Consider the following 23,526-nt stretch of genomic DNA (forward strand, 5'->3'; position numbering starts at 1 on the left):
AGATACAGAGGAGCTCACCATTGCCTATTTCCATTATAGAGATACAATAGTAGCAAACAACTCCAAGAACATACATGCTAGAGAAAGGTAGTAAAATAATTAACAAGTGATGAATTTTGAGTATTAATTACCTTTGCTTTAATATAACCTATTTATTTACAAGTTTTTCTAATTTAATGTGTAATCGTGGCTGTTTGTCAACGGGCTTGCAAACATTTCTGCAATTTTAACAATCAGCTCTTGCAAACTGGCACGAACTGGCTCCAGCCTGTCGCTCGCTGAGGGACCTATAGCAGATGGTCTTCCGGACCGAGGCCGGGACAGTGACAGACTACATTTCCCAGAGGCCTCCTCTCCCAGAACCTGTCCTCAGCTTCCGAAAGCTGTTACCATGGAGATGGGCTAACAGATGGTACAGGCTGTTCTCAGAGGGGTGAGGAGGGAGCCCAGGACCTGAGGTAGCTGGTGGCAGGGTAAGAAGTAGGGTGGTGGTGGGAGGGGGCTTTTTCTGCTTGGGGGGCTTCCAGCCCTGATCTTTCTGGGGAAAGGGTGTGTGTGTGTGTGTGTGTGTGTGTGTGTGTGTGTGTAGGCTGCTGCCAGGGACGGGTGCAGAAAAGGGCCTGCGTGGGTTGGGCAGGGCCTCTGGGCAGGGACTGCCCTCCCCACACTGGGCTGTAGCTGAGGAGGCAGTCTGGTTTGGGGAGTTTTTAGCTCAGCTCCACCTCTGATAAAGGTGTTCTGTGACCTTGGGCTCAGGGCCCATCTCAGTGCCTGTCACAGTTGTAACCCTCTGCAGCCCACAGATACCTTGGCCTTATCCCCATTTCTATCTTTACTTACCTCTCCCACTCCCCCCGCCTCATCCCTTCTAGAACTTTCCCATCTCAGTAGGCCCTTAAGTGCCTGGTTTTCAAGGCCAGAAATATATGGCTTCTAACCCCAGATCTGCTACTTACTAGCTCTGTGACCTTAGGCACTGCACTTAACCTCTCTAGGACTCAATTTTTTCATCTGCAAAGTGGGTATCCTAGCACTGTCTGCTTCTTAGAGTCCGTAATGGAAAAACTCAATTCAGTGTCCTATCTCCTGTGTTTCTCCTTTACTACTCACATGGGACACTTCACCCCTGACGCTTCTGGTCACCAAATGGGTGACTCACCAAGCAATTCTCTGTGAGCTGGGTGTCCTACAACGTAACTCAATTCTGACACTATCTACCTGGAGATAGAATCAGACCCCACAGATTCAGGGCTAAGTCCCACAAGATGGCCCATCCACCTCAGACACCGATCTCAAGTAGTAGGTCCCTAGGTTTACCCACAACTTCTGTCTTCCTTGGTCACAAATTGGAGGTTGGTGCCCATGACGCCTTCCTCAGGTTTGATTAATTTGCTCAAATGGCTCACAGAACTCAGGGAAACACTTACTTGCATTCATCAGTTTATTGAAGGATCCAAAAAGGATACAGATGAGTAGCTAGATGAAGAGGTAATAGGGTGAGGTCCGGAAGGGACCTAGGCACAGGAGCTTCCGTCCCTGTGGGGGTGGTGGTGTCATATAGGTGGATAGGTTCACCCACCTGGCAACTCTCCAAACCCCCTCCGGCTGGTATTTTATGGAGGCTTCCTCATTTAGCACCATCAATTATTAACTTCATTTCCAAACCGCTCTCCTCTCTTTAGAGAAGTGGGGGGTCGTGGGGCTGAATATTCTGAGCTTCTAAGCATAGCATGGCCTTCGCGGCGACCAGCCCCATCCACAGCCCACCCAGAGTCCCCTTGTCAGAACAAAAGATGCTCCCTGTGCTCTCATCACTCAGAAAATTCCAAGCGTTTCTGGAGCTCTGTGCCAGGAACTGAGGCACAGACCAATACATATTTTCTGGGATCTCACTGACTCATTGCAGGATGTGTGGGATTATCTCTGGGAAGCCCTTAGCACGGTGCCTGGCACACAGTAGGTATCGGGTACACAGTAAGCACCTAGTGATGATTATTACTGTCCTCCCTGTGGAGGAATACTCTCGCGCCCAAGGGGCAGACAAACAGATCTGAGCATTGGGCTGTGCTGTGGGGCTGGCAGGCACAGTGGGAGGTTTGCCTGCAGAGAACTGGGGTCCTGAGTGAGCCTGCTAGACACAGGCCTCCACCGTGATGTCGGCCACCTGGGCCTCAAGTGGGCTGACCTCCAGTAACAGGTGCATTACTGGGTCCTAAGTCCTACAGAATGTCAGCATGGGACAGAAAACATCTGTCTCTCCTTTCATGTTGCAGAAAGGGAAAACGAGGCCTAGAAATGGGCAGGGAGTGGCCCAAGGCCCCAGCAGAAACTGATGGCACAGCCAAGTTCTCCGTTTAGCCAGGCTGGCGGTCAGTTTGCCTCCCCAAGAAGCTGAGGCTCCAGATAGGGATTGGAGTGGGGAGGTGGGCCCAGCCTTTACCTCCTGGTCCCTTTTGCCCCCCCCGGATCCTGGCTCCACCCAAATCTGGGGAGACCCTGCTCTTTTCTCCCCTGTTCCCACTCCACCACACCCTGGGCATTGGGTTGGTTTCCCTCCCCTCTGGACCTTTGCCTTATGTGCCATAAAGAAATGGGACATTTGAGGTAGAGCACTGCAAATACCAAAGACTGGAGATGGAGTCAGGAGGGAGGAGGCCATTGGATCAGCTGGGCTGGTGTAACAGGAACCCGACATGGCCACTTCCATAAGCAGAGCCTGGATTTTCTCACATGACGGGAAGTCTGGAGGTGGCACTCAGGGCCGCCAGGGTTCCGTTTGGGACCCCAGATCCCCCTGTCTCTCCACTCTGCTGTCCTTAGCAGGCAGCTTTGGTCCTCATGTGTGGTCATCTCACAATCAGGCATTGGCTGTCCCACCTCCTGCTTTATGCAGGAAGAAGAGAAGGGCAAACAGTCCGTGCCAGCTGGGTCCTGCACTTTACCATCTGACAACTTGGACTCACATCTCAGTGGCCAGAACCGGGTTCACATCGCCGAGGCCACCCCCAGCTGCAAGTGAGGCCGGGAGCTGAACATTTCAAACCGAGCACATTGTTGCCACCAGTGAAATTGGGGTTCTGCCACATATGGGAGAGGGGACTGGATCTTTGGGGAGGCAACTAGTGGTCCACTGCAGTGAGGCTTTGCCTTGTGGCTGCGGGTGAGGGCTTCCCTAGGGCACATGAGCACAAATGTCATCTCAATGTGGCTCCCCAAAAGACCTCCATCCTGTGGGCTGACAAAGGGCTTGGCCCAGAGAGTACAGGCTATGTCACACCCCACATACCTGCCCCCTGGCCGGGTGCCCTGCCCTTGCCTTCTCTGTGCCTCGGCTCCGAATTTGGTGATGTTACTTTTTTTTCCTTCCTTCTTTCTCCTTTCATCATATTCCATATCACCTTACTGTTATGAATAATTTTCCAATTCACTTGTCCGACTTAATAAGTCTATCTTAATAGGAAACTTCATAATACCATTGTAACCCCTATGGTATTAGTGTTGCTTGCCATAAAGAGAAGGTACTTTCAGGAGAAAGAAAGAAAGAAAGAAAGAAAGAAAGAAAGAAAGAAAGAAAGAAAGAAGAAAAGGAAGAAAGGAAGGAAGGAAGGAAGGAAGAAAAAAGAAAAGGAAGGAAGGAAGGAAGGGAGAGAGAAAGAAAGAATGGAGGGAGGAGGGAAGGAGGGATGGAGGGAAGGTTGGCAAGCAGCATTAGTAAGTTTGGATCAGGACCTACTCTGGCCTTGACAATAGCTTTCAACCTGTGGCCTGCTGTGTCTTTGTTTTTAAGAGAGGTCTGCACATGTCAGAAAGGTGTTACAGGCATGCCAGCACCAAGCAAGACTCTCCCCAATAGAAGAGAAGTTTAAGAGGGGCTCACTTGTCCCCCCTCTAAACCACCTCCCAGAGACACAGGTGGTCTTGGTGGCCGAAGTGGGCCATTCTGAGTGCATTTATCCCTCCCACAGACATTCCGCCTCTAGGCAGCCAGAGACGTGCCAGGATGGAGGTCCTGAAGGAGAAAGTGGAGGAGGAGGAGGAGGCCGAGCGGGAGGAGGCGGCCGTGCGGGCTGAGAGGGGCGAGAAGGTGGTGAGGCCGATGGAGGTGCGGAGGGAGGAAGCCCCCATGACACAGGAGATGCTCAGAGACCTGGAGAAGAAGCTGTCAGACATTGAGATGGCCATCCCGGAGAAGCTCTCGTGCGTGCCAGGGTGGGGGTTTCGGGCCTGGCGGCCCTGATGAAGGTCAGACCAGGGCTGGGTGAGAGAAGAGCCAGACAGAACGGTGGCCCTAGGGCTGGGAGGCAGGACCGGACATAGAGGGAGGCAGATATGAAGGAGGGCTCTGCTTTCAATCAGCCTGGTCCAAGTCCCCTCTCTTCCCCTCAGTAGCCGTGTGACTCTGGGTGAGTCATTCAACCTCTGTGCCTCCGTTCCCGTTTCTATTTAAAAGTGCACAGGATGGGGGCGCCTGGGTGGCGCAGTCGGTTAAGCGTCCGACTTCAGCCAGGTCACGATCTCGCGGTCCGTGAGTTCGAGCCCCGCGTCAGGCTCTGGGCTGATGGCTCAGAGCCTGGAGCCTGTTTCCGATTCTGTGTCTCCCTCTCTCTCTGCCCCTCCCCCGTTCATGCTCTGTCTCTCTCTGTCCCAAAAAAAATAAATAAATGTTGAAAAAATAAAAATAAAAAAAAATAAAAGTGCACAGGATGATGATGCTTCTAGGCAGCTGTGAGGATTAAATGAGGAAAGGATAGAGCCAACGGCAGCTAGGGTGGGTTGATGGTTCCCTGTGTGCCAGGCGTAGCCTCACACGGACTAATGCCACCCCTCTTACGGGCACAGGACCTTTACCAAGGACACTATCAACATCTCCAAGCTACCCCTCTCCTACCAAAGCAACACGCTCAAGGAGGAACACTTGCTGCAGGTGGCAGACAGCTTCTCCCGCCAGTACAGCCACCTGTGCCCAGACCGCGTGCCCCTCTTCCTGCACCCACTGAACGAGTGCGACGTGCCTGTAAGGCCGGGTCGTGGAGGGTAGGGCAAGGGCTGGAGAGCAGAGGGTGGAGGGAGGTGGGCCAAAGCTCATGGGTCAGAGTTTATATCCGGGGACAGCATAAATCCAAATGCCAGCAGACCTCAGCAGAGTCGATGTGAATCACCCCGGGGGCCTTTGGGGGCCTGGAGACCCCACGCCAGCTACGGGACAGCTAGACACCTGGTGCAGTCTCCAGCCCCGGACCCCAGCTCTGTCCAGGGAAGGGCAGAGAAATAAGATGAGATAGAGTGGGACCCAAGCCCTGGCCTCCTTCCCTCCAGCCCTGTAACCCAAGCACATCCTGAGTGTCTCTGGGCCTCAGTTTCCCCCATCTCTAGGTGGAATGGCATAGGATGAATGCAAAGGTTGCAAAACAGCAGCTCACAGGCTGATAGGGACCCACAGACTGTTTTATTTGGTCCGCATGGTAATTTTTAACATTGGTATTAGCTGCCAGCATTTGAAACTCAGTGATTCCCATACGGGTCCCAGCTCCCGCTTCTCTTGATCTGGTAACCCCAGGTGTGCATTTCCCCTGGAGCAATCAGCGGGCCTGCACAGGTGGGGCCATGTGACATCCTATGCTGGCGGGCCTTCTTCGAATCTGCAGGGAGACCACGGAGGACTGGGCCATGGGCCCTGGGGTGACAGCAGCCCCTCAAAGGGGTAGCACTAGCTCCCTCGCACTGGGTGGTGGTCAAGAGCCAGACAGGCCAGATCTGCTACTGACTGTGAACCTGAACAAGTCAGCTCACCTCTCAGAGCCTCAGTTTCCCCATCTGCCACTGGGCCTGACTTACAGGGCTGTTGGGGGATCAGGAGGTGGTGCCTGGTCTGGCAGCACTCAGCAGAGCACAAGCTTATTTGGCATCTGGGCTGGAGGGGCAGAGGCCTAGAGAGCCTCCCCACCCAGGGCTCTGGCTTGCTGGGAGTGCTGGCCTCCCCCCACCAACCCCCAGGTAGAAAGCCCTCCGGGGGTCTGTGGTCTCTCCCCTTGCAGAAGTTCGTGAGCACAACCATCCGACCCACACTGATGCCCTACCCTGAGCTCTACAACTGGGACAGCTGTGCCCAGTTCGTCTCAGACTTTCTCTCCATGGTGCCCCTGCCGGACCCCCTCAAGCCGGTAAGCCACCCTTGGCTGCATCCTTAGGCCCATGGGACCTAGGAGGGGAAGCCAGGGATATGGCGAAGGAGGCTCAGTGAGGCTCACACCACAGGCCATACTGCATCTGGTCTGAGCCCCTCAGAGACCCCTCTAGGGTGGGGTGGGGAAATGGGCCCAGAGAGGGAGGGCCACTTGCCTGAGGTCACACAGCAAGCCTGGTCTCCTGGCTCCTACCTCTTTGCCTCCTTTGCCTCCTTCTGCCTTCAGAGTCTTCCTCTCACGACTTGAGGAGGTGAGAAAAGGAGAGAGGGGAGGGCCTTGCTGGTTGTGACCCCCAGCCTCATCGTTGGGCTTCTGTCTAGCTCAATGTCTTTCCCACTGATCATGGAGGGAGACAGGGAGAGAGGGATAGATGCACAGGGAGAGGGGAGAAAGGCAAGATCCTTCGATCAGAAGAAGTGAGGACAACTTTGGATAAAACCGTAAAACGACCAATCAGAGAGCATTAGACCAGAAGCTTCTAACTAGTCCAGATGGTCTTTCCTATCAGGAAGTCCACAGCCACTTAAAATTATAGGCAAATGTGGATTGCAGTTTCTACACATGGTTCGAGGTTTCCATCCCATTCTCGGTAGGCTCTTCGGCCTGACAAAGGGGAGGAGCCTGGGGTGGGGAGGGGTCCCGCATGCGCATTGGCCCTAACACCAGGCTGCTCGCCTGTGGGAGGACAGGTAGGGGTGCTGCGGGGCGGCTGCGCTGACTAGCCCTCTGCGGCCAGCCCTCCCACCTGTACTCCCCGACCACGGTGCTCAAGTACCAGGAGGGGAACTGCTTCGACTTCAGTACGCTGCTCTGCTCCATGCTCCTCGGCGCTGGCTACGACGCCTACTGTGTCAACGGCTACGGCTCACAGGACATGTGTCAAATGGACCTGACGCGGGACGTGTGCCCGCTCACCGTGAAGCACCAGGAGGTACGGGGGCTCGTGCTGCCCCGGGCATCCCGCAAGGCGTGCCATTGGTGACGCAGCGCGCGTCCCCTCCCTTCCTGCCCCTTCCCGGCCCCACAAGCAGCCCCCCGCTGCCCCGGACTTCATTCACGCTGCCGGTGTGTCTGTCCTGGTGTGTCTGTCCCGGTGTCTCAGCACACACAGCCCGGCTCCCCGAATCGCTGTCCTCCTTCCCTTGTCCTAACTCACTTCCAAGCGGCTGTTCCCCACCAGGTGAATTCTGTGACTGCCGCCGGCTTCCACTGGCTTCTAAAGTCAGTCTCTCCCAGATATATCCTCCGTGTTTGATAAAAATCCCCCTAGCCGTTTTCATGTAAGGAAAAAAACAGACAAATGGGCATTTAGTTCGCTCTCCTCCCCCACCCCCTCCGCCCCACTATTTCCTCCCAATTCAAAAGACCCCTTTTTAACAGCAAAAAAATTGTCACCAACTCTCCAGCAGGTGGTGGGTGTGTTTTTATATCTGTTGACATGACAGCTCCCAACTGGCCAGAGGCTGCTGTGAACACAAGAGACGCTCTGAAATGAATTTAATTTTAGGATTCCAAAAGCATCTCTGCATTTTGGGAAATAGCCACGGTACAGACAGAAAATGCTATTGGGGAACTGGATTGACTCCAGGGCTCTGTGATCAGAGTTAAGCCCCCGTGGGTGTCTGCAGCTCAGGACAGGGCATCGGGGGGCCTGGGGCCTCCAGCACTATGCATGTGCACCTGTGTCACACCTGAGCGAGCTCCCGGGGGCCCTGGGGCTGGTGCTCTGCTGGAGGGAGGCACCGGGTGAGAGTCTTGCTCTCACAGGCCCACCTCCCCCAGGAAGATGGAGCGAAGGCCGCCTTGCCTTCCGCTTGGCTTCCGCAGGCCTGGGAGCCCACACTCGGGCCACTTACCCCAGCCAAAATGTTAATAATTAAAGTGATAGAATAGCTACTAGATGCAGAGAACTTTCAGGTTTACAAACCGCTTTCACGTCCGTTGACGTGGCTTCCCCTCACAACAGCGCTGTGTGGTGGGTGTTATCTCTCCTGTTTCACAGACGAGTATGTAGAGATGAACAGAGAGATGGACTAACGTGGCCGAAGCCACACGGCTGGTGAACGGAGACAGGGGCTGAGGCCCCACCTGGCTGATGGGCAGCTGCGGAGACTGGCCATTTTCCCTCTTCACTGTGGCAGGCCCCCTCCGCAGCCTCTGCGGTGTTCTCCCCTCGACACTGTGCTGACCACCTGGCACACATTTGTACACGCGTGCGTGCACGCACACAGGCTTTCTTCTCCTCCCTAGCCCAGAAGAGTCTTTAGGTCAACACGAGACACCCTCCAATGCCAGAATCTGGGAAGTCCGACTCCTGACAATTCTCCCGCTTTCTGGGTCAGATCCAGATCATAGCTAATAAGGGCATTTGGGGGCGAAGGGGTGAAAATCTCATCTCCTGAGCTCTGCCGCGCCTGGCACCTCCCGTGGGCGTTTTCCTGTCTTTAGGTCTCAGAACAAGCCCGAGAGAAGGTTCTTATTCCCGTCCCATTCTACAGAAGAGCCTGAAGTCAGGGAATGGGAGCTGAGGCTCTCGCATTTAGGGCCAGAAAGCCTGGGGACTCCAGGAGCAGCTGTGATCTCCTGGTCAGTGGGGCAGGCGACGCAGGGCCACTGATCCTTCTCTCGTTGGGAGACAGGTGGTCCAGGAGGAAGAAAAGGTACCACCTAAGAAGTACGCCATTAAACCGCCCAGGGACCTGACCAGCAGGTTCCAGCAAGAGCAGGAGACAAAGAAGCAGAAGGAGATCAAAGCGGAGGAGGAGAGGCGGCTGAGGGAGGAGGAAGAGCGCCTCCTGGTGGGTCCGCATCCTCAGCCCCTGCACTCAGTCCTCCGGGAGAGGCCGCTGGCAACTGTAAACCGACACAGATCCACACACCCGGGTCCGCATCCCCTCCTCCCGCCTCACCATCCCCCACATCAGTCCAGCCATGGGGGAAGCTCCCACTGGTGGTCAGCCAGCTTCTGCCACGGGTTTCTAATGTCAGAGAGCTCTGCTGCCTGGAGCCAGCCTTTCTGTGCTAGACTCTGGTGTCCTCCTTGTTCCAGACTCTTTCACTACCTGTATATACTCCTCATCCATCCTCCCTGGTTCCCATCATCCCAGGTCTGGATCCTCCCATCCATCCTCCCGGCTCTCCTTCCATGCATCCATGCATCCACACTCTCATCTCCCCGCCCCCGCCCCCCACTCTTTTCCTCCCTCCCTCCCATCCTTCGCTTCCATATAGTATCTACTAGCATCTCCTGTGGTCCAGGCACTGGGGATACAAAGAAGAACATGACACAGTCACACTTCTTCCAGAGGGAAGAAGACAAAGAGGCCACACAGTACCCCTCCACCTTCCTTTGGATGATATCTCACCCAGAATCACAACGCAGAAAGCCAGTAAATCCCAGATACTTCGGGACTACAAAGGGCCCAGTTTGTAAACTACAGATAAACTCAGACCGTCCCATTTTACAGATAAGAAAACAGGCTCAGAAGGGGGGTGATGTCCTTAAGGTCATGCAGTCAGCCAGTGCTGCCGTCAGGGTCAGAAATTGGCTCGCCTGCTGGTTCCCCAGCCCTGGGGAGATGTTTGGGCCCCTGACACCCCCCTTCCCACCCCTTGGCCCATGGTCACCCACCTTTCCTGTGCAGGATGTGGAGAAAGCAAAGACTGACCCCCTGCATGGCCTACGTGTGCACTCCTGGGTCCTGGTGTTGTCGGGGAAGCGTGAGGTGCCTGAGAGTTTTTTTATCGACCCATTCACGGCACGCAGCTACAGCACCCAGGACGACCACTTCCTGGGCATCGAGAGCCTCTGGAACCATAAGAATTACTGGGTCAACATGCAGGACTGTTGGAACTGCTGCAAGGTACTGGGCCAGGGGGCGGGGGCGATGTGACAGGCACAGTCGGGCGGGGGTGGGGGGTGTGCTAGGGGAGTGACCTGTGGGGTGAGCTGGCCACCACCGAGCTTCAGACTTTCCCCATTAGCTGAGTCCCCATAGCCCAGTCCTTTGTCCATAAATAACCATTCTAATATTATTGTCTCTCTCTTGATTTGTGTATCCTTATAAAAAGTGGATTGTTGTTTATATGAGTGATTTTTTAACGTTTATTCATTTTTGAGAGATAGAGAGAGACAGAGTGTGAGTGGGAGAGGGGCAGAGAGAGGGAGACACAGAATCTGAAACAGATTCCAGGCTCTGAGCTGTCAGAACAGAGCCTGACGCGGGGCTGGAACTCACGAACTGTGAGATCCTGACCTGAGCTGAAGTTGGACGCTCAACCGACTGAGCCACCCAGGTGCCCCTATATGAGTGATTTTTTAAAACAATGTATTAAAGTGTAGAAAAATATACTCATGCAGAAAATATACTCATCCTAAGTGTACAGTCCAATGAATTCCCATGAATGTGTGTGTAGATATGTATACACATATGTGTAGATATGTATATGTGTGTGTGTACATATATATATATATATATGTATATATACATATATATATATAAAATTCAGTGACACGTAAGTTAAAAATACATGCACACGTTTGGGGGAGAGGGAGAGTCGTAACTGGACACAAAAGGACTTTCTGGAGTGTGGGCAATGTTCTATTTCTTAATCTGGGTGCAGGGAACCAGAGTGCATTCAGTTTCTAGAAATTCATTGTGCTGTACACAAATGAGACACAGTCTCCAGGCTCCACATCCTGTGCTCTTTTGTTGTTTCCAAATTCCTCCATTTCCAACCAGGCCAGTTTCCCAAAGGTGGATCCTGGGCCCTTTGCCCCCTATTCCAAGGTGACCCTGTCCAAGGGGACTGCTGTCACCCCTGTGGCAGATGGGCAGAATTGATGCACCTGTGCCCCAGTGCAAGTCACCCTGTGTGGAAGTCAGATGTTCTGAGATGGGGAGACTTGTGCCTTGATCGAAGTGAGGATCAGCCCAGCCCCCCCTCCCGTCACCACGCTGGCCTCTCAGCCTGATTCCAGGCTTGGCTCTCACTGACTTCACAACGCTGTGGGGTAGATGTGCAGTAGATGCTTAGAATAGTCCCTACCTGTGCAACAAATGTTAGCTATTGTTACTCTCATTTTACAGAAAGAGCTTCTACCCCACCACACAGATAGCGCAGCGCCCAGACTGCCCTCCCCCAGAGCCCAGGCTCCTAACTGCCATGGCGGTCAGTGCCCTCTAAAGGCTAATGGACCCTTAGAGGCTGCTTACAGTCCTCCTTCGCCCCCTCCCAGACTGGACTGAAGGTCCTCAGCCTCTCCCTCCCAGCATGCTCTGCACTAGTGCCAGGAGAAGGAAATCTGTGGCGGGGATAGCACAAGATGATGAGATGAGGTGGAGATGGAAGGGTGGTCTGGTGGAAAGCGAAGCCAGAGAGGCTGTACTGCATCACCAAGTGAGGCCATGAAGAAATAGATCATGACACTGGCTGTCACTTCTGCCAGGGGAGAGTGGGAGCGGCTGCTCTGTTCCTTTGGACGACCCTGAAATGACATTGAGAACGGAGAGCCACGCGAGGCACCCACACAGAAACTGGCTGGTGCAAACACACCCCAGGCTCACGGATGTGGTGGTTGTCCATTCATGTATGCTTTCTCTGTGGAAACAGAACTTAAAGTATCAGAACATCTAACTACTGCTTCTAGTTACCAAGGTGATGGAATGGAGGACGTGCTTTAAAGAAATGTAAACATCTGTGTGGTTAGCTTCCTCTCCTCTAAGCCTTGACTATCCGCGGTCACTACTACATCTGCGGACAGTTCTCTCCCTCCCTGCCCTCCACTATGTTCCTCGTTCCTCTCCCCCCACCTCCCAGCTAGAGCAGAGTAAGAGCCCCCCAGGACTCAGGGTGGTCTCAGATCAGAGCTGCCTTCAGGACAGCGTCATGTTGAAATCCTTTGTGGGAAGCTATTCTTAAGCCTTTGACCTCCCTCTGGGACACTGATTCTGGGGGTGTTGGGGTCAGGGGGTGCCATCCTGGGGAGGTAGATTGGGACATTGAGTGCCCCCATCTGCTGGGAGTTATCTGGCAGGTGAACCCAGGCTCAGGTAGGCTGGGCCGAAAAGGTGAGAGCCACCCCCCCCCCCCCCCCCCCCCCCCCACGGAGGAGAGATTCCCGCCTGCCTCCTCTATACAGTTCTGCATGTGCCTGCCTGGTTCCTTTCTCCCTGGCACGGGTAGAAACCATGAGTTGGCCCTTTCTCAAACCCACCATTTCCCCATCCGTAAAGTCTTGCTGGCCTGCATCTGCTCTGAACACCGCCTGGGACACCCCCTCCCCTGCCGACGCAGCAGGATAAGCCCCATATCCAGGACCGTCCCGGGCCAGAGAGTGGCCAAGTCTCACAGAGACCAACAGCGGGATTGTCTTCGCAGGGAGATTGGACAGCGGGGTTCAGTTTCCCTGTTGAAATGAGGAGGATGGGCGTGACCTCTGAGAGGTGGCCTGGAACCGACATTCTGCCGCCCTGAGACCCTGGCCCAGGTCCCTCCTCTACTCCGGATACGGCTGTTCCCCGCTACCGCGTGGAACAGGAGGGGGTGTGCTGGCGGTGGGGTGCACTCAGACAATCCTTCCCCCACCAGGACTTGGTCTTTGACCTGGGAGACCCTGTGAGATGGGAGTACCTGCTCTTGGGGACCGAGAAGTCTCACCTGTCCTTGACTGAGGAAGAGGAAGATGGGTTGAATGATGACGACAATGTGGAAAACCTGGTGAGTCTCAGCAGCGCGGGCTGGGCGGTGGGACGGGGTCTTCACGCCCCGTCTTGCTTCAGGCCGACCTGACCCCTGTTCCCCACCACGTGTATGTGTATTGGTGGGGAATGTTCCAGACAGACCAGTTATAGATCCCTCAAAGCAGAAGGGCCTGGACCCTGCTCTCATTTTACAGATGGGCAAACTCAGGCCCAGGCAGGTCCACTGACTTGCCTGGGACACCCAGTGGGGTAGGGAAGGGCTGAGACTTGCATCCATGGCTCCTGCCCCACACACAGCCCACCTTGGTCAGTGGTTGCCCTGCTTCTGTTAAGAGCATGTGCCCCGCAGTAGGGTGATGGGACCATGCCCACAAGCCCTGGCCTCACTTCCAGACCTTCCTGCATAGCCACCACGGTCCCCCTCACATGCTTCCAGGCCTTTCTCTGTCTGTCTAATCAGCCCATTGACCTGGGGCCTTCCCCACGGCATCAACATCCCCTCTCCTATATCCTGGCCGGGGGCCTTCCAGGCAGGTCTCTGTGAGGACCCGTGCCTGGAGGTCAGGGGCCCAGAGGCCTTAGCTGTTGGCTGCGACACCTTGGCAAACTTCCCAGTCATGGAGAGCTTCATTTTCCCCATGTGTGTGTACAATGGGGGAGTGGGGTCAGTTATAGTACCAGGTGTATCAGTTTGCTAGAGGTGTCATGACAAAGTGCCACACACTGGGGGGCTTGAACAACAGAAATTAATTTTCTCACAGTTCTGGAGGCTGGAAGTCCAAGATCAAGGTGCGGGCATGTTGACTTCTGCTGAAGCCTCTCTCCTTGACTTGCAAATGGCTGTCTTCTCTCTGGGTCCTCGTGCGGTCTTTCCTCTGTGTGTGTGTCTTAATCTCTTCTCACAAGGACCCAGTCACGTTGGATTAATGGCCTAGTTTTAATTTAACTACCTCTTTAAAGATCCTGTCTGCAAATGTAGCCACATCCTGAGGTACTGGTTTTGGGGCATGATTAGGGGGACACAGTTCAGCCCACCCCAGTAACATTCGATTGACCCTAAGTGCCAGGAGGCACTTGACCTGAACTAACTCGTCCACGCCTTTACAACCACCTGGTGAGGTGGGTGTTCGTATGATCCTTCATGATTATCATCATCCCATTTTACAGACAAGAAGACTTAACACAGGGGTGAAGTAACTTACCCAATGGTAAATGGCCTGTAAGTGACAGAGCTGGGGCTTGAACCTGGAATCTGACAGTCTGACTCCCAAGTTTGGGTTCTGAATAGTGACTCTGTTCTACCTCTTGGGACTGCTCAGGGACAAAAGGAGACCATAGGTACGACGAACTTGTCTCATCGTCCTCATCTCTGGAGACCAGAGAGCCTCCGTGTGCCCTAAATCCTGGGACACAGGCGCCCCCTGCTGGCCTCCAGGGAGCACAGATTAGATGAACAAGAGGCAGAGGTGTGAGCCATGTTTGTGGGAGAACAGTTTTACATTGAGAAAATCTTATCCACGTTTCTGTGGTTACCTAGCTTGAGGACCATTTGTGTAGACCAGTCCTTATTTTACAGATGGGGAAACTAAGGCTTGAAGAGGGGGAAAAAAAACAGTAGCTAGGCAGCGCCTTAGTGGTTTATGTACATTCTTTTTTTAGTAAATGTTTATTTATCTATTTTGAGAGAGAGAAAGAGAGCATGAGCAGGGGAGGGGCAGAGACAGAGGGAGAGGGAGAGAATCCCAAGCAGGCTCTGAGCTGTCAGCACAGAGCCAGACTTGGGGCTTAATCCCAAGAACCGTGAGATCATGACCTGAACCGAAATCAAGAGTCAGACGCTTCGCCGACTTAGCCACCCAGGCGTCCCTGTATATTCTATCAGTTAGTCCTCCCACGGGGTCCAGTTAACAGTTAGGAAACAGGCTCAGAGCAGTTAAGGGACTTACTCCCCCAGGACGCCAAGCTGGTGTCAGATGGAGGGTGGGGCTTGGGTCCACCTGACTCCAGAAGCCCCTTTCTTAAGGAAGGATGCGTAGCTGTTCCCGGTGCCCGTGCTGACTGACAGGAGGTGGGGCACGCAGGGCAGGGGATTCCTGTCCTAGCCAGGCGGTCAAGGGAGGGCTCCTGAGCCACCCCCTCTTCCTCTCTACCTTGGGTCACGCCAGGTCAGAACCGTCCGTGACCTCTGGCTCCCCTGGGGGAGCTGATGGCCACTGTGGCTTGGCCCTGGGGGGCAAGACAGAGGCTCTGCCTCTAACTGCCGCTCTAAGGCCCAGCCCTGACCAGAGCCTGCCCCCTCCGCCCTCTCCCAACAGGGCAAGGAGGACAAGGATAAGAGTTTCGACATGCCGCCCTCATGGGTGGAGCAGATTGAGATCTCCCCAGAAGGTATATGCACGTATGTGTTCACCCACCTCCCCAGGTGCCTTCTGCCTTCTGTCGCACCCATGTCCTTCCTTCCTGCTACATGCAGTAGCTCTGTGGCCGAGGGCCTGACACCTGGCATGCGGGAGGGGGCTCAGTTAAGCTGTGCTGGGTGACACAGGGTGGGTGATAGAGGACAGGGGACCAGGACACAGTCATTCCCCTCCCGCACCCTCCCTGCCAGGACGAGGCCAAGCATAGTACAGGTGGCACAGGGGAGTGGAGGTGTCAGGACCAGGAGGAGCAGGCAGAGAAAGCAGGAGGGCAGGGACACTTGTGTCCCATGCCGGCATCTACTGGGTGCTGAGGTGCCTGTCTGGGTGTGCCCAGACCCACGGTGAGGGCATGGGCTATTCTAATAGGTGGGAAGGGCTAGAGGGGGCTTCATGGGAACCAGGGGAGGAACACCCGGCCCAGCCTCCCGGCAGAGAGTGTTTCCAGCAGGGAGACCTGCACAGGCCAAGTCCTGGCAGTGGGTGAGTGGTGTGGTAGGTCACAGCTCCCACGGCCAGGCTCAAACCTGAGAAGTCCCCCGGGGCAGAACCACCCTGGTGACCACTTTCCTCCATCTCCCTGCAGTGGGCTGGGGGCCTGGAGTTAAGCAGACAGCACAGCGGACAGCGACTAGATGAGTGGCTGGGGAGGGCGGGGAGGGTGGCCTTCCGGTCCCCCCCCCCACCGCCCTGATCTGGGGAGGAGCGACCCCAGCCTGCTCTGTTTCTGCAGCTTTCGAGACCCGCTGCCCAAATGGAAAGAAGGTGATCCAGTACAAGAGGGCGAAGCTGGAGAAGTGGGCCCCATATCTCAACAGCAACGGCCTCGTGTGCCGCCTCACCACCTACGAGGACTTGGAGTGTAAGGGGGGCAGCCCCACCCGTGGGAGCAGGAGAGCCGGGGTCCCCATCCCGGTGTGTGACCTTGGGCACGTCGCTGCCACTCTCTCGGTGTGAGTGTGGGCCCTGCCGGCCTCTGTGCTGGGCAGGGTGGACGGAGGCCAGGGGAGCCGGCCTGGCTGCACCAAGCACCCATCGCGCCCCGCAGGTACCAAGACTTTGGAGATAAAGGAGTGGTTTCAGAATCGGGAGGACATGTTGGAGCTGAAACACATAGACAAGAGCACAGGCCTGAATGTCGACTACTTCAAGCCAGGCCACCCCCAGGCTCTGCGTGGTGAGTGTCCGGCTGGGAGGCCGGGGTGGGGACGCTTCTCATTCCTGGAGCAGCCTCCATGTGGCTGGCCTGTGCTGGGAGGAGCCAGTACCCAGGCATCCGCAGGGCTCTTAGGCGGCAAGCAGTGTACTTCGCCTCTGCCTCCCTGAGCAAATCAGATGTGTGGGAGGTCAGGGGAAGTGCAGAAAATCCAAGGAAATGTGACAAATGTCCCTCCAGGAAAGTCAAAACTAGGGCCGCGGGGCCCATTCTGTGGCTAGGCCTAGGCACACGGGGAGGGGTGGGGGGTGGTGTCACATTTCCAAGGGGTCAGAATGCTGAGCAGTAAAACCAATGAATGTGCTCTGCAAGGACGATGCAGCAGGAGGCGGAGGTGTGGCCATGAGCCCCAGAGTCTGGGAAGTGAGGGAAGGACATGTGTTGGGAGAGAATCAACGGCCCTAACCGAAGACTCACAAAAGAAAAACACAGTGTCAATATACATCTTAAAAAAAATTATCAATCTCACTTGGTAGTTGAAGTGAAAAGAAAGAAAAGGAAGAAAGGAAGGAAGGAAATCCATAAGGGACCATCTTATGAGCCTCATGTTGGCAAAGATGAAGAAAATGGTCCTACTGGGTGTGAGCAAACACACTTGCCCCCTGTCACTGTTGGTAGGACAGAAAACTGGTGCAATGTCCCTGGAAAGCAGTTGGGCAAAATAATCAATAGTAGCTTCCAACGATGCTTTCTAAAAAAATTTTTTAATGATTTTTTAATTTATTTTTGAGGGAGAGAGAGACAGACAGACAGAGCATGAGCAGGGGAGAGGGAGAGAGAGAGGGAGACACAGAATCCGAAGCAGGCTCCAGGCTCGGAGCTGTCAGCACAGAGCCCGACACGGGGCTTGAACCTACGAACGGCAAGATCACAGACCTGAGCCGAAGTAGGACGCTCAACTAACTGAGCCACCCAGGTGCCCCTCAACTATGTATGCTTTTTGACCAGCAGTGCTACTGCTGGTATTTGTCCTGAGCAAATAATGGGCAAGAATGAAAAATGCATGATGCAGATGTTCAACATGGTGTCGTTTATAATAACGAAAAAGACAGAGGCAACCTAAATACTCAGCAGTAGGGGATTGGTTACAGAACTCGTGGTCATCCGGGGCGCCTGGGTGGCGCAGTCGGTTAAGCGTCCGACTTCAGCCAGGTCACGATCTCGCGGTCCGTGAGTTCGAGCCCCGCGTCAGGCTCTGGGCTGATGGCTCAGAGCCTGGAGCCTGTTTCCGATTCTGTGTCTCCCTCTCTCTCTGCCCCTCCCCTGTTCATGCTCTGTCTCTCTCTGTCCCAAAAATAAATAAACGTTGAAAAAAAAAATTAAAAAAAAAAAAAAAAAAAAAAGAACTCGTGGTCATCCATGAGCATTCACGGGCATGCCTTGTCCCTGGGGTCTGGGGTTGGGTTCTCAAGCCAGTGGCCAGAGCTCCTGGTCTCACCCTGCTGACCTCCCGGACCCTGTCTCCCACTACAGTGCACTCGTACAAGTCTATGCAGCCTGAAACGGACCGCACCATGGAGTTTTATGACAGAGCCCGTGTGGACGGCCTGGTAAAGCGGGAGGAGACATCGAAGACAATGACGGAGTATTACCGAGGACGGTCTGACTTCCTCTCCTATCGCCATGTCAGTTTCGGGGACAGGGTCAAGAAGTTGTCTCTGAACAGTGCAGAGTCAAACCCCCGGCCGATTGTGGTGAGCACTCACTGGGCCTGGGGATAGGGTGCCCACTCTCTCCGGCAGGCTGAGGTGACCCTGGGGTGGGGACAGCTCTGACTCCGGAGCCACATCTTTCCCAAGTGCCCTCTCCTGTTTTGTGACCCTGAGGCTGTCAGATGCCAGGCTGTGCCCTCAGCCACTGGGCCATGGATGTGTTACTTCCTTACTATTATAAGAAGTGCACACTCGTGACCAAACATTTAGAAAATATGGAAAAATATAACAAGAAAAGGAAAAGTATCTCGGGATGGTATCTCTCAGATATTGCCATGTGTTAATAGGTTTGGTTTTGAGAGTCTAAGTCTACCTGAGGTGTGTGTGTGGTGTGTGTGTGCGAGGGAACATAGAATCCCTGCATCACTCACTTGACATTAAATTGTGCGCTTTTTCCTCTACATCATTACAAATTATTTGGCAACTGTGTTTAACGGCTGTATACCAAAGAGGCTCTTCCTGGAAGTAAGGGCTGTTTAATGATAAAGCAGGGTGCTTGGAGAGGTGGTGAGCTCCCCATCTCTGGAGGTGAGCAAATAGAATCTTGTGGAGAGAGCTAGAGAAGAAATGCCGCACCATACAGGGCTGAGGTGGCCGGGTGCTGAGAACCCACGGAGCCAGAGAGCCACTGTCTGGCTGGGAAGGACTGCTCCATACAAAGTCCCAAAAGCCCCCAAAGCCCAGTGTCCGATTGTCCTTTACTTCCACCCTCAGGGGTGTGCACAGAGAGCCCCTTCCCCACCTCCCATCCTATGACGATCTGGCCTCCCAGAAAATCACAGAGCGGTTTGCCCGCAACCCCGAGCAGCCTGCGGATGAGGATGTGGCGGAACGCGTGTTTCTCATCTCGGAGGAGCGCATCCAGCTGCGCTACCACTGCCGTGACGACCACATCACGGCCTCCAAGCGCGAGTTCCTGCGGCGCTCCGAGGTGGACAACAAGGGCAGCAAGATCATCATGACGCCCGACATGTGTATCAGCTTTGAGGTGGCCTGGGCGCCGTGGCTGGCCCGGGTGGGCCGGGTGGGTGAGGAGAAGTTCCCGGGGCCCTCTGTGCCATCCCAATGACTTGGGGAAACTGGGATGGAAACTCGTGGTTCCCAGCCCGGAAGTTCATCTCTGCCCCTTGGGAAAATCAAGAGCTCCCATCTGGGGACCTTCATCTTTGCAGCTCCTCTGAAAATCTGCCCTTTCTCCATCTAGAAAGGCAACCCAGCAGGCTACTCTCCTTACTCGTCACCCCCCCCCCCCAGTCCTAGACCAAGCTGACCCCGGATCCCAGGACCAACACTGGAGTAGGAGAAAGTCCTACCACCTCTGAGGAGCTGGCTTTCCTCACTCTTCTGGCACATTCCTTAGTCCCTCTGAGCTTCCAGTTCACCTTCTTTTATAATCTATACTTTCATAGATGAAGAAGTTGAGGCCCAGAGAGGTCAAGCACGTTGCTTGTTGTCACACAGCTAGAAAACGGCAAGGGAAGATTTGAACCCAAGCAGTCTGGCTCCAGAGTCTGCCCATGACCCTAGCCATTGCTGCTTCTCCTTGTCACTGTGGTTGTGGTTGTCCCAGGTGGAGCCCATGGAGCACACCAAGAAGCTTCTCTACCAGTATGAGGCCATGATGAAGCTGAAGAATGAGGAGAAGTTGTCCAGACATCAGGCCTGGGAGTCGGAGCTGGAGGTGGTCCCATGGTGAGGGTGGGTGGGTGGGTGGGAGGAGGCAAGGGTAGAGGGTGTCTTATCCATGCCATCCCCCCCTTTCCAATTTAGGTGCTGGAGATCCTGAAGCTTCGAGAGGAGGAGGAGGAGGAGCACAGGCTGACCATCTCCATCTATGACACCAAGCGCAACGAGAAGATCAAAGAGTATCGGGAGGCCATGGTGAGCCTCGTGTCCTGGCCCAGGCCCTGGCTTTTCCTGGACACCGCTGCCCCCCAGGCCTCCAGGACAGTGAGGACAATCAGGGACTCTGCCAGGGAGCTCCTTATAGGGGACAAAGCTATTGACACCATTGTGGTCCTCCTTTCTGTTGAGCTGACCATTTCTGTGATGAACACCAAAGGGTGCTCAGGAGCCAGAAGGTCTCCCCCCACCTCCAGGGGCTGTGGCCAAGCCAAGGCCTCTGCCGCATGGGAAAATAATGGAAATCGTGTACCCACCTCCACCCAGGGCTCCCCTCAAGGTCAGGACCTGGGCCGGTAGCCCCAGGGAGCCCACTCTGGCCACAGGCCTGAGTTCTCGGGCACCTGCCGCACAGGACTTTCGGGTGATACCCTCGGGTTGCAAGGCCCAGCTGGGTTTTCGAGGCCAGCTTCTAAATCTCCTTCACCCGCCAAGTGTGGAGATTTCTGACAATAGTTTGGAGTTGTCGAGGCAGGATAGGGCATCAGACCACTCACTGGTTCTCAGCCGATACAGGCTAGAAGACTGGGGGTGAGAGAGAAAAAGAAGGGAGTTATTGGCAGTTTTTGATTTACCGTTACTATGATCACCATTTATTACCATTTATTGAACAAGCATCGGCTGAGCGTTGGTTATTTGCTGGGGCTCAGGCAGAGAGATGTGAATTCAGGTATGCAGAGTTGGCTGTTACCGACTGTGACCACTGCTACGAGGGCCGGCACGAAGAGCCCCTCCGCGGGCTCCGTCCCAGCGGCACCGGGCCCTGGGATCTCGATTTAAGGCCTAGTTTTGTGTCGTCACATGTTGATGCAGAGCTGGTCGGGAGGTCCCTGCGGCTTCTGCTCGTCCAGCTGACCCTCCCCCCCACCCCACAGGAGCGCGTGATGCACGAGGAACACCTGCGGCAGGTGGAGGCCCAGCTGGACTATCTGGCCCCCTTCCTGGCACAGCTCCCGCCGAGTGAGAAGATGACACGTTGGCAAGCCATGCGTGTCAAGGACGAGTGCCTCAGTGACTTTAAGCAGCGGCTCATCGACAAGGCCAACCTCATCCAGGCCCGGTTCGAGAAGGTGCGGCCAGGGCCTGGGCAGGGGAGGGAACCTCGGCATCCTCGTCCAGAAAATGGACCCGGGGCTGTCTGCTCGCCATCTCCACACTTTTGAGGGAGAAGTGAGGGGGAAGGAGTCAATCATTGCTTGGAATTTTCCAGAAGACTGAGTTGTCCTTCCTTGTTGTTTGCTGGGTGGAAGCGGGGAGGGAGGGGTGGAGAGGTGGAGGGGTGGGGGGTGGATGGAGGGGTGGTACATTATAACAACCCCTAGTCCTCGCTGCATTTCATATTCAGCTACGTGCCATGTAGTTTCCATGCATTATCTCCTTTAACCTGCACACAATGCTCTCTGGTGTGTGCAAGGGTATACAGTGCCCTTCATTCTGCAGACAAGGAATTGGAAGCTCTGAAAATATTGGAAACTTGTTCACCAGGCTCTCAGTCTTGAGGCCTGCTCCTCATGAACACGACACCTCTCTAAATGTGACCCCCCACTGGCTCCCACGCAAGACATTGTGTGGCCCCTGCCTCTGCCGCTCTGGCTTCTGTGGATGGCGGTAGCAAGGCCGGCCCTCATCGACTCCTCTGCTCTCTGCTCCCCATGTCCGCAGGAGACCCAGGAGCTGCAGAAGAAGCAGCAGTGGTACCAGGAGAACCAGGTGACCCTGACGGTCGAGGACGAGGACTTGTATCTGAGTTACTGCTCTCAGGCCATGTTCCGCATCCGCATCCTGGAGCAGCGGCTCAACCGGTGAGGGACGGGGGAGTCGGACAGGACCCTTAGGAGGCTGGAGCAGAGCGTTGTGAACCCTCACCACCTCCTGTTCCTGCCTCTGATTTCAGGCACAAGGAGCTGGCCCCGCTGAAGTACTTGGCTCTGGAGGAAAAGCTCTACAAGGACCCACGCCTGGTGGAGTTCATGAAAGTCTTTGTCTGATGCCCGCCATGGGGCCTTGGCCAAAGCTGCCAGGGCAAGAAACCTCCCCCACAGCCTGGCCCCTGTGCCCCCCACTCCCAGAAAATGACAGTCCACTTGGGCGACCTCACTGCCACACCGCCTCCCTGTGGCCCTGTCTGTTCCTGCTTCTCATGACCTTCCTGTAAATAAACACACTTTGAATTTGCTGCTTGTACCTCATGTTTAGTCTTTATAGCCTAGGGGCCACCCCCTGCCCACTCACCTTGGCCACCTTCCTTATTTGCTTCCTGTCCGTCTTCCCATTGGAATGTTGAGTCTTTGCGGCACCTCTGCAGATGGTCCCACAGCCACCTTCAAACAACTGGTTAGATCTCAATGTGGCTAGGGTGGCCCAGCTGACAATGTGGGAATGGCAAAGCCAAGGTGCATGCTCCAGGACCTGGGGGCTCCATATTAGACTGCCAGGAACAGCCCCCAGCTCCTCTTCTTACCAACTACTATTTAGCCATCTGTGAAATGGGATGGCGTTGTTGTCTTCCATAACACTTGTAAATCAGAGGGCTGGAAACGGCACTTAGAAAGCACTCAATGTTAGCTTAAAACGTGGCCAAGAAACACATGAAAGTGTCAAATTCATTAGTCATCAGGGATATGAAATGCCACCGCAAACCCACCAGTATATATGCCATGAATACGTGTCAGGAGGATAAGAAGCAAATGGAACTCTCCCGTAGCTTTCCCAGTGGAAGGGTCAATCTGTACAACCACTTTGGAAACTGGAGATATCTAGGACTAAGCTTTGGCCCAACAATTCTGCTCCTAGGTTCCACTCCATCCACCCATCCACCCATCCATCCACGCTCCCCCATCCGTCTATTCACCCGCTCATCCAATGAACAAGAATGATGAACAACTCAACCAAGATGCACATATACATCCACTAAAAGGCATGTACTAGAACATTCATGGCAGCACTATTATTAGTACCAAGCTGGAAAGAACCCAAATGCACATCAAGAGTAGAATGGAGACATATATTGTGGTCTTGAGAGATTTTTGTCATAACTGTATGGGAATGCTCCTGGCTTCTAGTGTGTAGAGCCCAGGCATACTGTTAAACATTCTACAATGCACAGGACAGCTCCCTGCTACAAAAAAGGATCTAGCCTAAAATATCAGTAATGGTAAGGTTGAGAAACTCTAGGCTCAGTGAAAATGCATGAACTATAAGCCACATGGAGATTCCTCATATACAATATCAAAAGATTTCCAGATACAAAAAAGTACATGCTGCCTGATTCCATTTATATGGGGGGGGGGGGGGGACCCAGACAAATTAATTGATGGTATTAGAAATCAGAATAATCACTGCTCTTGGGGTATAAGGGTTAGTGAATGTGAGGGAGCACCATGGGGGGCT

At 54.4% G+C, this 23,526-nt stretch overlaps 1 protein-coding gene across 4 annotated transcripts; it reads left to right on the forward strand.

The window, feature by feature from the left end:
• Positions 1-373: 373 nt before the first annotated feature.
• Positions 374-22,312, forward strand: DRC7 (dynein regulatory complex subunit 7). Of its 4 annotated transcripts, none has more exons than XM_045442895.1 (18): positions 374-473; positions 3,966-4,197; positions 4,840-5,014; positions 6,036-6,161; positions 6,922-7,116; positions 8,825-8,983; positions 9,830-10,048; positions 12,777-12,905; positions 15,205-15,277; positions 16,040-16,168; positions 16,355-16,483; positions 17,996-18,216; positions 19,007-19,222; positions 19,805-19,915; positions 20,005-20,115; positions 21,012-21,206; positions 21,799-21,938; positions 22,031-22,312. In XM_045442895.1, exons 2-18 carry the CDS (start codon positions 4,001-4,003, stop codon positions 22,122-22,124), a joined length of 2,619 nt encoding a protein of 872 aa, XP_045298851.1. In that variant the 5' UTR covers positions 374-473; positions 3,966-4,000; the 3' UTR covers positions 22,125-22,312. The 4 variants fall into 4 exon arrangements, with proteins under 4 accessions (XP_045298851.1, XP_045298852.1, XP_045298854.1 ...); XM_045442896.1 differs by having other exon boundaries at positions 6,958-7,116; XM_045442898.1 differs by lacking the exons at positions 374-473; positions 4,840-5,014 and having other exon boundaries at positions 4,088-4,197.
• The last annotated feature ends 1,214 nt before the right edge of the window (positions 22,313-23,526 follow it).

This window comes from Leopardus geoffroyi, chromosome E2 (assembly GCF_018350155.1).
Source record: "Leopardus geoffroyi isolate Oge1 chromosome E2, O.geoffroyi_Oge1_pat1.0, whole genome shotgun sequence".
NCBI lineage: Eukaryota > Metazoa > Chordata > Mammalia > Carnivora > Felidae > Leopardus > Leopardus geoffroyi.